The sequence below is a fragment of the Drosophila ananassae genome, chromosome 3R (genome assembly GCF_017639315.1).
Source record: "Drosophila ananassae strain 14024-0371.13 chromosome 3R, ASM1763931v2, whole genome shotgun sequence".
NCBI lineage: Eukaryota > Metazoa > Arthropoda > Insecta > Diptera > Drosophilidae > Drosophila > Drosophila ananassae.
Window position 1 is genome coordinate 16,931,223 of NC_057930.1, and position 18,787 is coordinate 16,950,009.

At 45.5% G+C, this 18,787-nt stretch overlaps 2 protein-coding genes across 4 annotated transcripts in view; both read left to right on the forward strand.

Annotated features, from left to right (window-relative positions):
• The first annotated feature begins 3,335 nt into the window (after positions 1-3,335).
• LOC6497107 (neuronal acetylcholine receptor subunit alpha-7) overlaps positions 3,336-18,787 on the forward strand; it is a 53,731-nt gene continuing 38,279 nt past the window's right edge. The window contains exons 1-2 of one of the 3 annotated variants that reach the window (XM_044716598.1): positions 3,336-3,594; positions 4,592-5,387. The gene's annotated coding sequence lies outside the window, so the exon portion shown is untranslated. The remainder of the gene's footprint in view (positions 3,595-4,591; positions 5,388-18,787) is intronic. The other 2 variants (XM_001962705.4, XM_032455244.2) reach the window with 2 other exon arrangements.
• LOC6497106 (fibrillin-1) lies at positions 11,084-12,446 on the forward strand. The gene has a single exon (XM_001962706.4). The coding sequence runs from the start codon at positions 11,198-11,200 to the stop codon at positions 12,332-12,334; it is 1,137 nt and encodes a 378-aa protein (XP_001962742.1). The 5' UTR covers positions 11,084-11,197; the 3' UTR covers positions 12,335-12,446.

Genomic DNA, 18,787 nt, shown 5'->3' on the forward strand with positions numbered 1-18,787 from the left:
CATCTCAACGACGCTGATAAGCAGCTATCACTGCCGTGCAGTGAGTTGCATAACTCTGAAGCACCAGCAACGTATCTTTCAATGTTATCTCAAGATAATAAAAATAAATTCGGAAAGTGTCATAAAACTCTTAACGTAATTTCAATTCGACTTTCCCCATGCACTTTGCCACTGAATGCCTGTTTCTTTCACTATTTATTTCGTTTCTTTACTGACTCAGTTTGGCAGAAGAGTTAAATTCCCCCATCATTGGCTAAACTAATTTTAAACATCAATGGCCTCGACACAGTTTTCGGGCCACAGCCGGGAGCCGACAGTCGAGAGAGTCGAGAAATTTTCGCCAGGCGACAATTCATTTGACAGTCATGGAATCAATTGAAAAAGTGAACTGGCAGAAAGCGAGAAACGAAATCAAGCTGCATAAATTATCGAGAAATCAGAGGGACAAATTGAAGCAGTAAAGTGTCAGGGCTAATTTCAAAAAACAGTCTATTTGGAAGTTCCGTGTGGCCTTGTGCCCAGTCTCCTTCCTCCCGGTCTCACCGGTTGCACTCTGTGGGCGAAGGTGTATTGCAAATGGCTCGTGAAACCAGGCATCTGCCTATCCTCGGATTTTCGGAAGCGAAAGAGGATCCGGGATATAAAAAGCATTTTCACAGCCATTTTTCTCGGTTTTTTTTGCGAGAATTTGCCCTAAATTGCACTTTATTTGCGGTTTGTTGACTTTACAATTCTGCTTAAATTTCATTACACGATCCCAACCGAAACGAACTGGGCCAAGGGAACGGCGGTTCGGGGGGTGTGTGTGGTGGCTTTCGATTGAAACCGAATGCCAAAACCTTGATATGAATTAATATTTGAGCAGGGCTGCCAAGTGGAGCAGACATCCAAAGGGACTGGAGGGCGACGGACGGTAGTTGGCATGGAGTGGTCATTGCTTAAATTGGACTTTCAAAATATTAAACCTTTCGTTACCCCTTTTCGAATGGCTTTAAGTGTCTTGTTAAGTAAGTCCTGTTCGGACTGAAGAAATGTCCAGGCGAGGAAGGCTGGAAATCAGTAACAAAACATGGGAAAACGAGAAACGAGCGCGAAAACACGAAACATGAAAAATCAAAACAAATAGCAAGGAGGCAGCCAAACAAAGTGCTGAGCAAATTAAATAAAGTCCGCACAACAAAGAACTGCGGACCGGGCCGAAAGCGGAGGAAACGGCGAATGATACAAGGATACACATGCACAAAGATACTGGAGCAGGCCACTTAGATTGCGGTTGACACGGCCACGGATGCGAGGATACAAGGAGCGGGGACCAAGTGTGTTTGTGTTTTTGTTTGCGATAAAAATGAAGCAATTGAAACAGCCCGCTACAAACGCCAACAACAATGGCCAGAAAGCTCAGGAGGAAGGAGCAAACAAAACCAGAGCGGGAGACAAGGAGCGGGAGAAAATTAATTATCCTTGCTTTCAGCTCCGACTCTAGTTAGCATTTTTTATTGCATTAAAGTGTGGAAACTAATCGGAAATAATCAGGTTCAATTTATTTTCTCCCAGCGAGGATATCTAATTGGTATGCAGGAACTATTTCGATGAAAAGAGTAAAATTTCAGATGAATAGAAATAATTAACTTTTATGTCAAAAAAATGTGGAATTAAATGGATTTCATTTTAAATGGGGGATAAGTCGTACAAAGCAAACGAAAGTCATACGCTGCGTATACGTAATATGGAATACGAAAGCACCTTCTCCATAATCTTAATTCGGGGAATACGTCGCTGCAAGATCCCTGCTCGTGTTTTTGGGCGCGGCAGGGGCACCAGGGTCTTGCGAGTGCATATCCTGCAGCCACAGCCCGTGTCTGCACGTTACTGGGTGCCAGGCACAAATGCTGCCATTATCAGGAACTTTCATTCATGGATACCAACCGATGGCAGAAAACGAACAAGTATGTATGCAGGAAAAAGCCGAGCAGGAGCAGCGGTTCCTCCTTTGTCCTTCGTGCGCTTTTCAGTCGGGTGCGCGGGCCGAGCAAGGTTTGACAGCCACTGGAAGGATAAACAGGAATAAGTGCAATGGAAGGCTGTGCGGAGCTTAAAGCTCCGTGGAAGAGACAGGACGCTGGCTTCGGAAGAGGCAGCTGCCTACAAGTGTCTCGCCCGAAGAGCAGAGGTCCTTGTTAGCAGCTCCTTTGCAGCATCCTTTTGGGCGCACGCTTTCGCTCTTCTTCTGTCGGCCTCACACCCTATCCTTGCTCGCTCGCCCTCGCACTGAGGGCGCCCTGTAGTTTTGCGTTTGTAAAAGCCATTTTTCATTCATGCGAACTTACTTTAAATTAATTTTTTTGTGGGGTCATAAATCATTTTTGGCTCTGGACATACGCATGCTGCGTCTGTATGGGAGCGAGCCTGCCTGTTCGAATGTGTGTGTGCGAGCCAGTGCGGGTGTGTGTGCTTGTAATCTCTTATTAGTATGGGTGTAAGCTCTTGTATTGGCCATTTGTGCCGTGTGTATGAATGAATGTATTTACTCGCCATCTCCAAGACTTTCGAATTAGTTTCGATTGAATTGGGGGCTCTCGACGGCAGCACTAGGTCAAGCCATCGGGAATAAAAAGGCACAAAATATTGAAGGCAGTATTTTTAGGACCTCGATGCGGTTGACACTCGAATAACTTGAAATTTATTCGAAGCAATATCCGTCAGAGGAATATGAATAATTAAATGGCTTTTAGTCCTCCAACTACGGATATTTTTATTTTTTAAAGATAACAATAAATGAGGACATTTTTCCATTAAGATATTATAACATATTTTTCGAAAACCCCTTATTATTTGTATTTAGGTATCTTACATTTCTTAAATAACTTCCCCCAATACCCTCACAATTTTTTTAGCATAGCTTGTAAAAATTTGAAATATAACCCTGAAACCCTCTTAACCAGTTCTTCCAAAAATTTCTTACCATCTGGAGTTGACCACGCACAACTGCCAACACAATGGGAATCGACAGGACCCTGTATGAGCATCTATGAGGGTGCCAAGAGAGTCCTCCTCCCGAGCAAGGAGAGTGCGCACATCCTTGCGTTCTCTTACAGCCTCCGCGTGAAGGGGAAATGGCGGTCAAAAGCTCTCCGGGAAGAGCTAGAGAGCTGCGCCTAGGCCGCCTTCCAGGAGTCACGAGTCCTGACGACGGACCAGGACTCGTGGCCCATCTTCCAGCCAGCGGGCTGTGGCGGCGCAGCCCCAGGAGCTTGAATTCCTCGGATTCCTGCACAAGGATGCGTCGTGGGATGCTCGGCGGCACTCGGCTCGCTCGGAACGCTCGGCTCCTCCGGTGGACTCTGCAGTCACTTCCAGCGGCGGCTGGCTGGCAATGCTGCACGGGCATCGGGCTCAGTTGGTGTTCCGGTTTCGGGTTGTGTTGTCAGTTGCCTTCTGCCTCCATGCACAGCAGCTGAGGGATTGAGCGGTTGAACGGTTGAGCGGTTGAGAGTGTGTCCATCAGAGTCGGGAGTCGCGGCGCGTTGCCCGTGGTCGCATTCGCATAAGCATTCGCATCCCGTATCCGTATCCGTCTCCGTATCCGTGTGTCCTGTGAGTGCGTGTACTTGCCCCCAGTGTGTGTGTGTGTTTGTGTGCCTGTTGTCTGTCTGTTGGCGGTGCGCGCGCGTCTATCTGTGTGTGAGTGTGTGACTCTGGTGCGTGCCCTGGTGTGTGTGCACAACAACACTATCTATACATACATATTTATATACATATCTATGTGTATAATAAAAGAAAAACACACACAGGCAACAAAAAACAGCAAATAATAAAATAACAGAAAAGCCTAAAAGATATTAAAAGGCAGGTAAACCCATTGAACTAATCGCGGACCAACTTAGTGCTATAGATGGGCTATACCCTTGCGAGCCTGTGTGTGTTTTGTGTGTGTGTCTGTGTGTGGGAAATTGATATTTTTATTTCTTCTTGTGCAAAAAAAGCTCCCAATATTTTCTTTCGTTCCAAGTCCTTCTCTTTCGTGAGTGCGTGCGTGTGAATGTGTGAGTGTGTGAGTGTGTGTGTGTGCAGGGATTGTGAAAGTTCCATCATCATCACCATCGTCCTTATGATTATTTTCCTCCGCTTTACACACATATTTTTCCACATCCTTCCTGCATCTATTTGATATTTCTCTTGCCGATACTTTTATTTTTATTAGCCCAGAAATTCATTGAAAGTGTCGTGATGCCAAATTTCTAATTGACCATCAAGACAATTATGATTTCGAGTAAAAAAGTATCAAGTATCCTCGGAATACATGTCGAGCCCGCACTTTCCTTTCCCCATATCATCTGTGTGTGAGTGTGCCCAACAGTGTGTATAACAGGTGCCAAAAAGTAAATGGCAATGGTTACGTTTATGTTCGCATTGTGTGGGCAGCTGGCTGGGGAAAAGTGGAACGACTGAATAAAACCGAAAGACGTTTGGGCCATTGTCAACAAGTGAGAAGTTGCCGATGATTGCTCACTGAATAATTTGCGATTTGCCAAATTAATTTAATTCGTTTTCGATTTCCTCTCACTCGCCTCTCGTCTCGCCTCTACCACAGCCATCGACATGCATCGCACAAATAATGGATGTCAGAACTAAAACCAAACTAAAAACATAAATTAACAAGCTATATATATTCGATATTTTATACTAAGCAATATTTCATTTGATTGAGTGAGAACCACACGAAAATAAAAGATATACAAGTTCAGTAAATTAAATTTCGAAAATAAAAAAACCAAGAAATGTGAAAATACTCGAAACATAACCCGAAAACTTGACACATTTTTTATCAACAACGTTGGAGAGTCGGAAAAGGGAAATTTACAAAACCCATAATATTAATACAAAAAAAAAACTGAAGAAAAAACAATTTAAACCTCTAATACAACCCAAATAAGTAAACCAATTTGGGGTTCAAAAACGCACAAGATTGATTAATTAAAATTACATTTAACAATAAATTAACAAGTAAGTCGAACCAAACCAAGCTCGATTGGCTGAAGAAAACACTTAAGATCCATTTAAAAATTAGAACGAATAATAATGAAGTAAGAAAACTAATCAATTCAGAACAAAACTCGTAAAACACATGAGCATATTCCAATATTCGTATCCATTCGCAATAAAACATTACTAAGACGTAAGCTAGTTGCATTGACTTCATTAGTTATACAAGATGGTGGTTTGATAGACGATTTGAAATAAATTTTAAAATACAACGCCCGAAACCGATCAAGTTTAATCAGCAAGCATAACTGGAATCTTTATAGTAACAAATAATATTCATCTAGATCAACTAAATATTTACATAATAATTCGGAAATATTTTGATGGGAAAAGTAACTGAAGAGGTAAGTGGGATAATGAGAATGATATTCTGATATAAGATATGGTATTCTTTATTTATTTATTTTATTTTTTGATAAGGACATCACTTAGAAATGCCAAGTCATAATAAATTTTGCGAATATCTCGGCTGCTGTGGAAAGTTTTCAGCTTGAGTCGAAATTTTGTTTATCCACGCCCTTCAAACACATCGGAAAAATAAGTGGAATGGGACCTGGGCACTGGAACCCCCCCAGTGAGGTCCCCCGGATACCGAAAGCCATAACCACAGGTTATTCCTCGGCTCTCATCACCGCCGCACCGGTCACCCTCGAAGTTGCAATGCCTGTCCTCGTGTACGCAATCGGGCTTGATTTGCTTTCTTGTTTTATTTCTCGGCCAAGCATTTTAAAATTGTTCCATTGACCTTTTGGCGACCACACCGCCGCATTCAAATACACATCTGTGCCGCAAGTCGGGGGCGGGTTGATTTGGATGGGGGGCCCCAGCGGCGTGGCAGTGGGTGAATGAGTAGGCGGCAGAGGGTGTGTGGGCATTGGGCGTTGGAGGATGGCGGATGCTGGATGGAAGATGGGAGATGGGGAGGCTGGGGCAATGCCCAAAAGCAAACAGAGCAGCAGCCATTCCGAGGACAATAAAAAGCATCGCACAATTGCCAAATAAATAACTTGACGCTGGCTCGGTCCCTGCTTTATTTGCTCTTGTGCCGTGGTTTTTGGGCTTTGGCTTGATTTTCATTTTCATTTTCGTTTTCATTTAGGAAAACACAGCCCGTACACACGCATTCCGCCAAGACTGTTGCATATTAAAAGCGCTCTGGCTTCCTGTTTGTGTTTTCATTTTTTGTGTTTCACAGAGCAGCTTTTTCCTTTTCTCGCTGGCTGCTCATTTTGGCTAGCTCCACCCCCGCCTCCACCAGGCTCTTTTTCATTAATAATATGACACACTTCGTTCTGCATTGTCCCGAGCTTGCTGCGCCAGAGAGCACTTTCGCCTCAGCCGCCTTCTTACGCTCATTATGCCCATTTGAGGCTTTGTCTTCCGCACTACGGCTACGGATACATCCCAGACCCAGACCCAGAATCCGAGTCATAGCCATAGCCATATCCAGAGCCAGAGCACTCCCCCTCCGACTTGAGGCCAGGCTAAGGCTTTAGCCATTTCTTTTCATCATTCATTCATGCCGACTCCTCCGACACGGCCAACACACTCATCAGAAAATCCAAATGCAAACAGCGAGGCAGTGAGATGTCAACAAAAACAAAAGTGCAACCGTGAGTGTAGTCATGGTACTCTGAAAGGCTCAGGCGGGTATAAAAAATGCGTTAAAATCCCTGAATTATTTTTCGTTAGGATATTAAAGCCTTTAAGCAAATAAGAAGAGCTTTTGGTGATGCTTATCCCTTTGTTGCAAAAGTATATTGGATTGGTTTGAAATGGCTTTGATTTATTTTAATCCCACGTATATATTTATATACTTATAAGCCAATAATCCTTATAGGATATGGCTACTAGAAAGTATTTCCTCCTTAATTATTTGTTTGTAAAAAAAATGGATAAATTTATGTAACAGAGCCAACCTAATGTCGTCTTCAAAAGCCTCTACAAAGAGTATTACCGAAAGTAATTCACTTTTTCTTGTTGCCTTCGCTTTGGCCGACGATGTCCTTAATTATGTGCCAGCAGCCCTGACTGACTGCCACACTGCCACACTGACTGCTCAAAGGACACGCACACAGCCACATCCAGCCACCCACTCACGCACACACATCCGCCCCATCCGCACACACAAACAATGAGAGGCTCTCGGCACTCGCGACTGTTTCGTTCGTGTATGATGACGATGTGTCATGTTGAACTCGCCCCACAGTGTGTTAAGGATATTATTTAATGGCAATACCACTTTTATTTTCATCCACACAGATATATAATTTATATTTAAAAAATTGGTTGTTTTAAATTTATAAAAATCGATCCAATTGGTTCTCAATTTATCAATAAATAGGTGAAAAGTTCCTCGTTCTTCTTTTCATTCTTCACAAAATGCAATCACAAAAAATTATAAATAATTATGAAAAAATCATAAATGTTTAATTTTGAAATTAAATTTATATATATTTTAAATCAAAGTTTAAAAAACATTTATTAAAACATAGCCACCACTGTGCGTTTGCGTTTGCCCGAGTCTCGAGTTACAGAGTCCTTGTTGCGCTTGTTTTTATCGCTCTTGTTTGGGCCGTTGTTGATGAGTGTCGTCGGGCTGTAGTTGCTGTTGGTGTTGGCCGTTTTGAAGTGCGCTCCTCTAGTGGGTGTCATGTCCGCTTAGTTGTCGCTGCCAACTGCCAACTGGCAACTGCCTCTGTCTCTGCCGCAGCCAGTGGCTTTGCCGCTGATTCGTCCCGGCCACGGCTGTTTGCCGCCATACTTTGAGGCGATGACGTTTTTCCCACTGCTTATTTATGTATGAAGGACCTTAAACTTTGCAGCAGATGAAAATGGCCACAGCCGAGAGATGAGGAGCCCCTGAACCAAATTATATACACACACCCACGCTGGATAGTACACATGTTTGTTTGTATCTGAACAACACAAATGGCGTGGCTGCCTTATAATCACAGCCGGCGTCGCAGTTTTCAGTTTTCAACTTTCAGTTTCTCTTTTCCATTTGCAAAGTTTCTCACGTGTGTCCCCCTGATGTCCCCTTGGCCAGCTCTGGTACATCTATTTTTTCCTGAATCGCGTAGTGGGCCAACTGGCAGCTGGCAGCAAGACCAACCCAACGCACAAAAGCCGACCAACAATGCTCACTTTTTGTTGGACTCTTCCCCTCAGATGGCTGCGCTTGTTCCATTAACCTTCGCTCCGCGAATGGGCAAGAGACTTAAGGTTAACAATCCTCTATTTTTTGCCCAGGCCACTTAATTGTAGCCCTAAAAAACTAGGCCAGGGCAGAGGTTGGTAAATATAGATACAGATACTTGACAATGGCCAGTTTTAGAAGATGTGGCTAATGTCTAAGCTAACGAAGAGTGATAGTTGCGACTGAGAAGTCCTCACAAAAGGCTGAAGGATGTCTAATTAGAGGAGAACTCGATGTGATACGCAAGGATTTAATGTTGATAAATATCCTATCCATATACTCGGCCTCATAGCAAGTTCAACCAAATTTTGGCCGCACTAGAAACTCCATATTAACTGCCTTTGCCACCTCTTCGATGACCGAAGCACCTTCACAGGAACACCTTCCTCAGCTGCCATAATTTGAAGAGTTTTAGTGCTCATTCGAGGATTTGTCTGCTAATCTATAATTAAAATTATTGTCGTATCATTTGGGAGCTGAAAACTTTCGTGCGGCCAAAACTTTTTGGCCCCGAAAAGAGGACTTGGGCGGCGAGAGAGGCTTAGCAATGAAATACCTTAACATGCTGCCAGTTAAACTGTCCATAGCAAACGAACCACCTATCCGACCAGCCCGGGCTGAGCCGACATGGCCCAGAACTGATTCCGAGGCAGCTACGTGCCTGTGCATTTGAGCAGCAGATGTCACATGGGGCATGGGGCATGGGCCAAAGTTTTGGGGGCCGCCGGCAACTTAGATAATTTAACAGTTCACCGGTGGACGAAGCGGCGGAGGGAGCAGAGGCGTGCGACTTCCTTGAACGCTTTACAGGGGGTTTACCCTACGTGAGATAATGCAAATTTATGGCTGGCAATTAGCGGCTCGCGAATCGCAGCCGTAGTCCTGGTAATAAGTCAGGCCACCCCGAACTTTTGCTACTCCTGCGAGCCTAATTGCACCTGCCGACGTGAGAAATCTCAACCAGAACCGAGGACTGAGGACTGAAGACTGAGAGTGGACGGCTTTGGATTCGGCGGATATGGGGGTGCTTCTGTTTGGTTTCTGGGACAGAGGAAGGAGTGACGCCGGAGACAATGACAAACCAAAATCCAGTTAGCTAACCATTAATTATCTCAGGCGGCATGCCGCATATGTGATGTGGGCAACCGACTGGGAACAGATACAAATATATGCCGCCAGCAGATACAGCTACAAGCTGCGAACTGCGAACAGCGAGCTACGAGCTACGGATACAGATACGGGCGGGCTGTCAGTGGCACATTGTCGAGCGACGACGAGTTTGCAGTTTATCTGTTATCCAACAGTTACACTTTCCACACAGAGCCGCACTCACAAAAGATACTCGGCGTGCTGTATCTGTATCTGTGTATCTGGGAGATACACACTGGCTGGCTGAGGGCGAGCAAGGCATCAGTTGCAATCTGACTTCAATTCAATTATTTTAGATTAGAATGTGACTGTGTCACACACACTTTTGTCTCTATGTCAGCTGTCATTCATCCGTTCATATGTTCCATAAAGGAGCCCGCGGGCAATGGAGCGGGAGGCTAGGGCGAAGGGTAAGGCGCTCGGCGCTGCGGGAGCAAGTTGTAGCATTTTGCGGCCCTGGATACGTGAGCGACACTATGGCTTTTCCAGCATTGACAGATGCGTCTGTATGGGCTCCTCCTTTCGGGCTCACTCTGCTCAGAGCTGCTCAGAACTCGAGGCAAGCGTGACAAAAGTAACAAATTTGTAATTTCGCCAGAGCCAGTGACGTCAGGTCTTCCGGGGGGCTAAATATATGTTCGAGTGGTTCAAATCTTCACATAATTTATCCCACTAAATTGGATTGTTTGGTGTCGAGGCAGTCAGTGCCTGCCCACGAACTTTATTCCACGCCTTTATTCCACGCCTTTATTCCAACGACTCTATGCTGGGGAGTCTATCCGTTGAATATTTCGAACAAGTCAATCCGGGTTCTGGCTATTTCTGGAAAATATTTAATCAATTTTTAATATTCAGGGGTAGAGAACTGAATATGTAAATGATTGGATCCAAAACTACTCTCATGCAATTAACGAAGACCATTTCTTTTTGAATATCAATATTTATTGCCCAACAAAGTAAGCATATGGAAGTATAGTTTTGAAAAACACTGCAGGCATCTCTGGGATATTTTCGAATTTCTTTTAGTCTAAAAAGCAGGTAAATATGGAAAAGAGCAGGTACCAAAATGGACCTGATAACATTAGGGAGGGTTGAGAGTTACGCCGCAGAGCTACGATTTGTTCGAGATTTTAAAATATTTCATGACCCTGAGAACTAAATGCATTTCTAGAGAATGCATCGATGGAGGAAGTCATAAGGAAAATTAAAGTTCATACTATAAACTATTTAGTTCCGCTCTTTGTGAGTCACTTCGACATATCGGAACCTCGGCGAAAAACAATTGAGTCTTTATATTATTCCGGACTTATCGGCGGCTTTATGCGGGCAACTTATAAAGCGGGCTTAATGATAATATTCAGAATTAATGCATAGAGAGGGCCCTGCGATAAACAGTGAGAGGTTGACAGTCAGAACAGGACAGCACTGCATCTGCAATCTGAGTGTAACCTTTGGCAGCGGCTGAGATATGCTGCAACCCTCCGAGATCCAGACACTGAGAGAAATGCATACTCAGTATTTGTGTGAAAGTGGGATATATATAATCATAAGTCTTAAAATAAACTCCTATTCAAAAATTTCAAGTACGTTTATTGTCCCTTCCCATTTGATAAGTTTTTGAATGAAATTTTGTTCAGTGTAGAGACCGTCGTGTTTATCTAGCGGATGTTTTTGTGTCCTATCTGCCTGCCTGCTCTATCGATGATCCCTCGCCCAGTGCAGTTCAGCTCTCAAGCGGAGTTCGACTGAATAGTGACTTCAGTTTTGTGCCAAGAGTCGCTGTGATCGCACACAGACATCCTGAAAATGAAGCTGATCTGGGCTGTGTTTCTGCTGGCGTGTCCAGCTCTGGTTCCAGCGCTGCGGGACAATTACTGCGAACGAAACGAAACGGTGCGGTCCATGGTGCCAGTGCAGAAGCAGAAAGTCATCGTAAAGCAGCCGGCGAAATGGAAGATCTGGAAGAAGGCAGAGCGGATCACCGAGACCTACGACTCGGAGGAGGAGCTGGTGACCCACAGATTGGTTCGTGAGTGCTGCCAGGGCTACGCCAAGGTGGAGTCCGGTCTGTGCGAGCCCATCTGCAGCCGCGGCTGCCCGGCCCACGCCAGCTGCGCCGCTCCGGAACGTTGCGAGTGTATTGCTGGCTACGTCTCGGCCAAGAGCCACCACAGTGGCAGTCACTACTGCGAACCCATCTGTGAGACCGGCTGTGCGGCTGGAGCCCAGTGCGTCTCGCCCAACACCTGCGCCTGCCGCGACGGCTACGTCCAGCAGAAGCCCGCTGGCGATGGCGTCAGTGGCGACTGCGTGCCCACATGCCAGGTGGGCGGTGGCTGCGCCAATGGACGCTGCATCGACGTGGAGCGGTGCGTCTGCAACCAGGGCTATCGGTGGGACAACAACGACCAAATGTGCCTGGAGATAAGTGCCGAGTCCGTCTCTGAGGAACTGGACTCCACCGAGAAGAGCCTAATTGAAGTCCAGTCCACAAGCTATGCGGCCATCGTCACGGAGTGTCAGGAGGACTACGTCCTCTTTAACGGCGAGTGTCGCGAGAGGCAATTTAACAGCAACGAGGTCAGTTGCCTCACATCCGGCTGTGGCTCCCATCAAACCTGCCTCGAATCCGGGATATGTCAGTGCTCGGACGGCTATGTTCCACAGGAACCGACTGGAGCCGGGGAATCGCTCACCTGTCAGCGTGACCAGACATTGCTCGACCAGATTCTTGGCCTCAATGAAGCCGCTGACGATGAGGGCGACCTGAATCCCTGGACCATTCCCATCATAGGGGTTGCCAGCGGGTCTCTGTTTGTCCTGATGGTGGTGGGCTTGCTGGGAGGAAGGCGGTATCGCATGCAACGGGCGAAGGCAGCTGACAAGGAGCTGGGGTGCCAGTACTCCCAGGAGACCGTCGAGGGCGATCACTTGGTCCTGTGAGATGGCGGCCCGTCTTTGTTCTGGGCTGTGCTAGATTATATTTGAAGGTTTAATGTAGGGGAACTTTATTGGAAGAATGAATATTTTATTAATAAAAACTAATAACTAATAATTATTTAGCTTATTTTTGAAAGTACGTGGTTTGGAAGAGGGGAGTGCATGGTGTCACGTGGCGGCCGTTCTTTTTTTATTTCAAAAATATTAACTCTGAGAATATTAAACCTGGTTTTATGGACCACTAAGAGACTGTTCTTTAGACTGAATACTATTGTGTTCTTTCAAGTTTTGAAAATAATTAGAATACATAACTTATAATAGTACATTCTTATGTGGCTGGCTTGTAAATTTAAACATTTTATTACACATTTCACTCGATTCGGTTGCACAGGTGGATGGCGGGTCCCTCGGCAGTAATATGCACTCATCTGCTGATTACAGCCATATGTGAATGAAAAATTCATAAACATTTAAAGCAAGTGTGCTCGGAGCAGCGGCCTAAAACGCCTAAAAATAACAGCTCGCATACACAAACAGTTTAAGCCGCTGTCAGCCGTTTGTTAGAATTACAAGAGACAATTCGGATGGTTTGGAAAGGAAAACACCTACGGATCCAGAGACTGGGGTGCTGATTAGTGCTGCGGATGGGTATTTATTATTGATTGAGTTCTGCAGGATATTTAGCATCTGGGACAATGGATATTTTTAGACGAAATGTTGGTGGAGTACCAGTTTTTGCTATTACCGAGATGGCCCTTGTCGGGAATGTTGTTTTCTCATTATTAATTTAATATTTAAAGGCCCTGCTCAGCTCCTCTAGCCTCTAGCATACATCTGCACCAGCATCAGCTCCCCATCTGCGCGCTTTTGTGTTGTGTATCTGTATCTGTGTATTTGTATCTTTGCCAGGACGAAGTGTATCTCGCAACGGCACAAAGATCTTTTGGCCATAATCGCTGCACATTTATATACAATTCGCACAAAGGCAGGCACGGCACGGCATCGGGCACTCGCTCAGCTCAGTGGAGCTTTAAGGTGAACAGGGAGAGCCGAGCCGAGCCGTGAAAGAGCTATGCTGGCTTTCATGGAGAAAGTGCGAGCGAAGAGAGAAAAGTGCGTGAGAGCGAATAAACTTTGACAGCGTGCAAATTCTTAGAAAAAAAAAAAAAGGAAGAAAAACGTGGGGAATGTGGCAAGAAAACCAATATCTGACAGTCGGCCAGCCTCCGCCACCCTAGCACCCTACCACCCCCTCTGCACAAACACCACCCACCTCTGGGCAGGAACAACAACGCCAATACTTAAAGCTTCTTTAATTTTTATGTTGTTTTCTCTTTCTTTGTCGGTGCGTCTGTCGAGTGTGTCTGTATCTGTATCTGTAGCTGTATCGGCGTGTGTTTCTTTCAGCCATTCTCTTTGATTGCGCTGCTGCGTATCTGTGTGTGAGTGTGTCTGTGTGTGTGTGTTTTTATAGCTGTGTATGTGTGTTGGGGTAACCTTTGCTGGTGGAACGTTTTTGCGTGGGAAGTTGCCCAAGGACATGGCCTGGCTCAACTCAACTTGACTCAACTGGACTCGTTGCCTCGTTTAGCCTCGCTGCTATTCCTGCTCCTGCTCCTGCTCCTGCTCCCTTTTGGGCCTTTTCCGCTTTTCTACTCTATCTTTTCAACTTTTTCTTGTATTTTCCAAGCATTTGCTCTTTTTCTGCTAAGTTATTTATTTATTAATTGTTTCTCGCAAAATTATTTCAGCGTTGCGAGTGAAAAGCGTTATGGGTGGCAAGAGTTGTGAAACAAACGTCCAAAAACTAACAAAATGTTGGGAAATATTTCCCACAAAGACTTGACTTTGATGGTTGACATGTTTTTAGTTTTGTAGTGGAGTGTTTCCACGGCTCGTTGAATCCAAAAATGAAAGGGTTTTCGGCCACAATTCTAGCCCTTTTTAACAATTTTATGTTTTTGTTGAAAGAAACTAGCCTAACTGGAATAAAATGTGAAGGATATTAAGTACAACCTTACAGGTATTAGGATTTAAGTTAAATTTCAAACTCCAACTAGAAGCTGCACTCCCTTTTACCTCTCACTGAAGTCTAAAGTGCTCTTCTGACTTGGAATTTATCAATGTTACCTTCCGTATAGGCTGCTCCTCCCATCCGCTGGCACTGAAGATGCACCTGAAGCAACGGAGCAATAAAGTAAAATCAACAAGCCGGAGCTCTTACTCATTTCCCTTCGCCTCCCAAAGGGAGATCTGCAAATTATTCACCGTGTACTTGTTGATGCAGCCCTCGAACAACACTTTACTGCCCCACACTCTAGTTCCAGCGCCAGGGCCACCCCCAAGTCGCCTCCCGTTTTGCAAAAATGCATTGTCAGAAAGTAGGTCGCTGCATTTCAGCTCGGATGTAGTTGCTGCAGTTTGCTGCGATTGCCGCTGCCTCTGCTGCTGCCTCTGTCGCTGTTGCTGTTGCTGCAAAAAAAAATGCAAACAGCAGCCATCAAATATTAACCACTAGTTGATCCTATGCAATTTATGTGTAGGAATGCAAGACCCACGCCAAGCCACGCCACGCCCACTGGCACCCCAATTAGGTGGGAGCGGAGCGAATGGAAAATATGCAAAACTCGGCGCATTTCAACAGGAGCAGCTACTTTATGGTCGAAAGCTTCTGGGTAGAGCCAGGTGGGAGGCTGAAGGATCCAGGGGCGTGGCGAATGCAACATCATCTCGCCACTTTTACCGTCACGCCCAGTTTAACATCAGCAGCAGCAGCAGCAGCAGCAGCAGCAGTTGCAGCAGAAGCAACAACTCTGTTGACCTATTTTTCACGACGGTACGCAGACTTTGAAATTATTTACAGCACCAGAGAGAGACAGGCGATGGGGCTGGAAAGGGATGGGAAGGGAGGGAAAGGTACCACTGTGCCTGGCATGTGAGGTGAGGTGGCATGGGTAGGTGAGGACTGTATTTCAATAATTACAAAAACCCTGAGTTCTGGGTTTTCAGCCCCATCATAATTTTTTGCCAGGCAGTCAGGCAGCCAGGTTTTCAGCCTGTTTATTGTCAAAGCTGTGGCAAGGCCACGTTTTCTCTATCGGTTGCAGCTGCAGCTTTCCATGTGGGTGGTGGAGGGCTCGGCAGCCAGCACTTGCACTTCTAATGCACATCCTGAAGTGCGTTAATAAGTTTCGCTTTACAAAAAGTGCGCGAAGTTCCAGAAAGGAATGCACGTTGCCGACAGAGGCCTTTGTGGCCGTGTGACTTTCACGAACTGAAGCCCAAAGAAAGTGTTCGTGGGTCTGGGCACCACTCTCGTGCACCCATTCATATTTAATATTTTATGCTAAAATATTTCTCTTCTGCTGGATGACCTAAAAAATCGTTAAATGTTTGAAAAACCATTCTCTACCTTCGCTGCTCCCCGTTTCTGGCACAACCACACTCGTTTCACCTCCCTGCCAGCCCAGCTTTTTATTTTTATTATTTTAGCTTTGCCTTTTAGAAAGCAAAGTGCCCAGCCCGCAAAGCATTTAAGTTAATGCACATGGAATCACTTACATAAACGCATGGGTAGACGTATGTACAAGACTACTATATGTACATGTGGATGTGTTATATAAACTTCAGATGCATACAGCACACGGAGTACTCCGTGACAGCCGCCCAGGGGGTGGCGGGCTACCGAAGAACCTCCGACTCTGTCTCTGCAACTTTTTAGCTGGCTTTAACTTTATTGCGAAACAAAAAAGTTCTACTTATTCTGGATATAATTAGGTTTCGCATGTTGCAGAGGACGCAGTGACACGCTTCTCCGTCTATAACTTCAAGAAATTAATTCAATTTTCTAGCCAATATGCCTCTTTAAAAATATCAACTAACTAGTCTCTAAAAAGTGAAGAAGGAGGCCTCCTTTCATCACCTTATAATGGGTTTATTTCGAGTTAAGTGAAATTGAAAAAGTTCCAACTAATCCAACTATTTGTTAATGGGCTGGTTAACACCTGCCATAAAGCCGAAAACTTAAGAGAAGCCCAAGTGGGCCGTTCAACCCCTTCGCTTCTGGCACACTGCCTTCCACTATCCACTATTCACCATAATTATGAGATAAATTTCGTAGAAGGCCAAAAAAAGGTTAACGAGTTGCCATATATAAAGTTTTGCTGCAATATTTGCGGCATATTTCTGCCTCCTCACATCCAAATTTCTGGGCTGGGCTGACTTTGGCCAACAGCTGCGCTTCAAATAACTCAACTGTGCGTTAAGGCCAAAAGGAAGTTTCTCGGCCGAGGGACTGGGTAGTGGGGGGGCTTGGTATGTAAATGTTTTGCAGGTCCAAAGGGGGGAAGGGCCAGTACCTAGGATGGGTATACTGGCAGGCGATACTGGCTCGGGGACGGGCCAGAGATCTCTCCTTAGCAACGTAGCCTGGCTGCTTATTGGAGCAAAAATTAATTGAAAATGTTGGTCAATTGCCTCGCTGCCAGCTCATGGCTAGGTGAGGCGGAGTGGAGAAGGGTGGAGGCGTGGTGGCCATGTCTACACTACGCAATCCACTTTGACTTCAGCGATGAATTACCGCCTGTGGTGGTGCAGGCCACGGTGCACACGGTAATCATCGCCAGCCAGCAGCCAAAGTATTAGTAATTATTATTTACTCCCTTGGGACGCAAACATAACTGCAGCTACCATCCTCGTCCCTCGTCCTTTGGCGTCCTACCACCGCCTCGTAGCTATTTTAAACGCCGCAACATTAATTAGGTTTATTGGACTTTGAGGCAGCTCTGACAGGCGCTGGGGAGCAGGAGAAATATTGGAAAGTAAGGCACGAACAAAGGGCATCGCTTAAATTTGACTTTAATCCGGATAGATCATTAGGATTTAGTCTAGCTTGTGGGGTGAACTAAAGGATTAGCTTTGGTTATAAATTGAACAGAATAGGGAGGTCTATGGCTCAGTAGAACAAAGACTCAGTGGGGGGGATCTGTCAAGAAGATCTATCAATCAAAAATATATAGAAATACAGAACTCTACATAAGTTATGCAAATGATCTGGAACAGAATGCGAGAGCTCTCACAGGCAGACTTAGGCAGACAATCGAGTAGACAGAAATCAAATTACCTGAAAATTAAAGCCATTAGGCATAAATCCATAGGAGCAGTAGAGACCTGCATTATTGAAGAACTATCTGTGGCATTTCATCTCTGTGTATTATTGTGCATTGCCCCCCACCCTCTGTATCCTGGCAGGACAATCAAAATGAAAATGAAATTGCGTGCAGCCTTCAAGGAGCAAGTTTTCCGTGCCCCATGCTCCCCTGGCTTCTCTCTGGGTACTCTACAGCCATATAGATGTATATTTTTTCCTATTTTTTGCTGGCACGAGGCTAACATTAAAATTTCTATGCGTGCCTAAAAGACGGCAACAATTTTTGTTGGTGGAGAGGAAAACGGAGGAGGAAGATGGCTGGCAAAATATAAGAAGCGACTTCCAGCTCCAGCAGCATCCAGGGCTAAAATTTTAGCAAAACGAGCTTTCACCCACGCACCACACAACAACAACACACATAGGTAGGCGCGCTCTCTTACCCAAAAGAGAATGGCAGCCCGGTGCGAGAGAGGCTGGCTCTCTTTTCGGGGCAAAGGAGCAGGAATAGGCCATAGGCGATGGGGATGGATGGGAATGGGAGTGAGCATGGGAGTGGGAGTGGGGTTGGGAGGGATAGCCAGCAGCACTTAATTTGATTTTGAACCCCGAGCACCCTGTATTCGCTCTTTAAGTGTTTGTTTATGCGTGGCAAAGTAGGACAATGGGCGGTGTTGCAAGGGGCCAGCATGATGGGGGCTAGAGCGGTGGCACGCGGTGTATCGGCGAAATAAAATTCGGTTAAAAAAAAAGCCAAAGGAGGCTCCCTCCGTAGCCTTTGGTTTGCTTTCGCCCGTTGTGTTGTGACATTAATTTTTACTTAATTTATTTTTGCGCCGTCGCAAAGCAGCATCTTTGGGGCAAAAGCCGCCCGCCCCATCATCATGGGCATTTCTATGGCCTGTGAGTTGGTTTTCGGTTTTCGCTTTTGCGTTCGTTTTTCGTTACCAACAACAAACACACCCCCCACCCGACCGACCGACCGACCGATTTATATGGATATATATGTACGTATATTTATTTAGCAGCACCTCCACCACCTCCATCCACCGTCTTCCAGCTCATTTGCCGCTTCGACGACAAAATTTCAGTTTTCAGTACGTTAATGTGGCAGTGTGGCAGGATGGACAGGGAGTGGGGAGCAGGGTTGTTAGAGAAGTGGAGGGGGCGGATTAGACAGGGGTGTGTGAGCTTTAAGTGCCACCGAGATTTCGTTAGCGAGCGGGTGTCAGCTCATTGGAAATATGGGTCAAGTTGTTGCCGTCTGCGCGAAAAATTAAGTTGGCAACCCATCTGCGGTCGACGCTGCT

Bases quoted from the DNA above. Each gene is read 5' to 3' on its own strand.
- LOC6497106 (XM_001962706.4), top strand. From the start codon at position 11,198: ATGAAGCTGATCTGGGCTGTGTTTCTGCTGGCGTGTCCAGCTCTGGTT.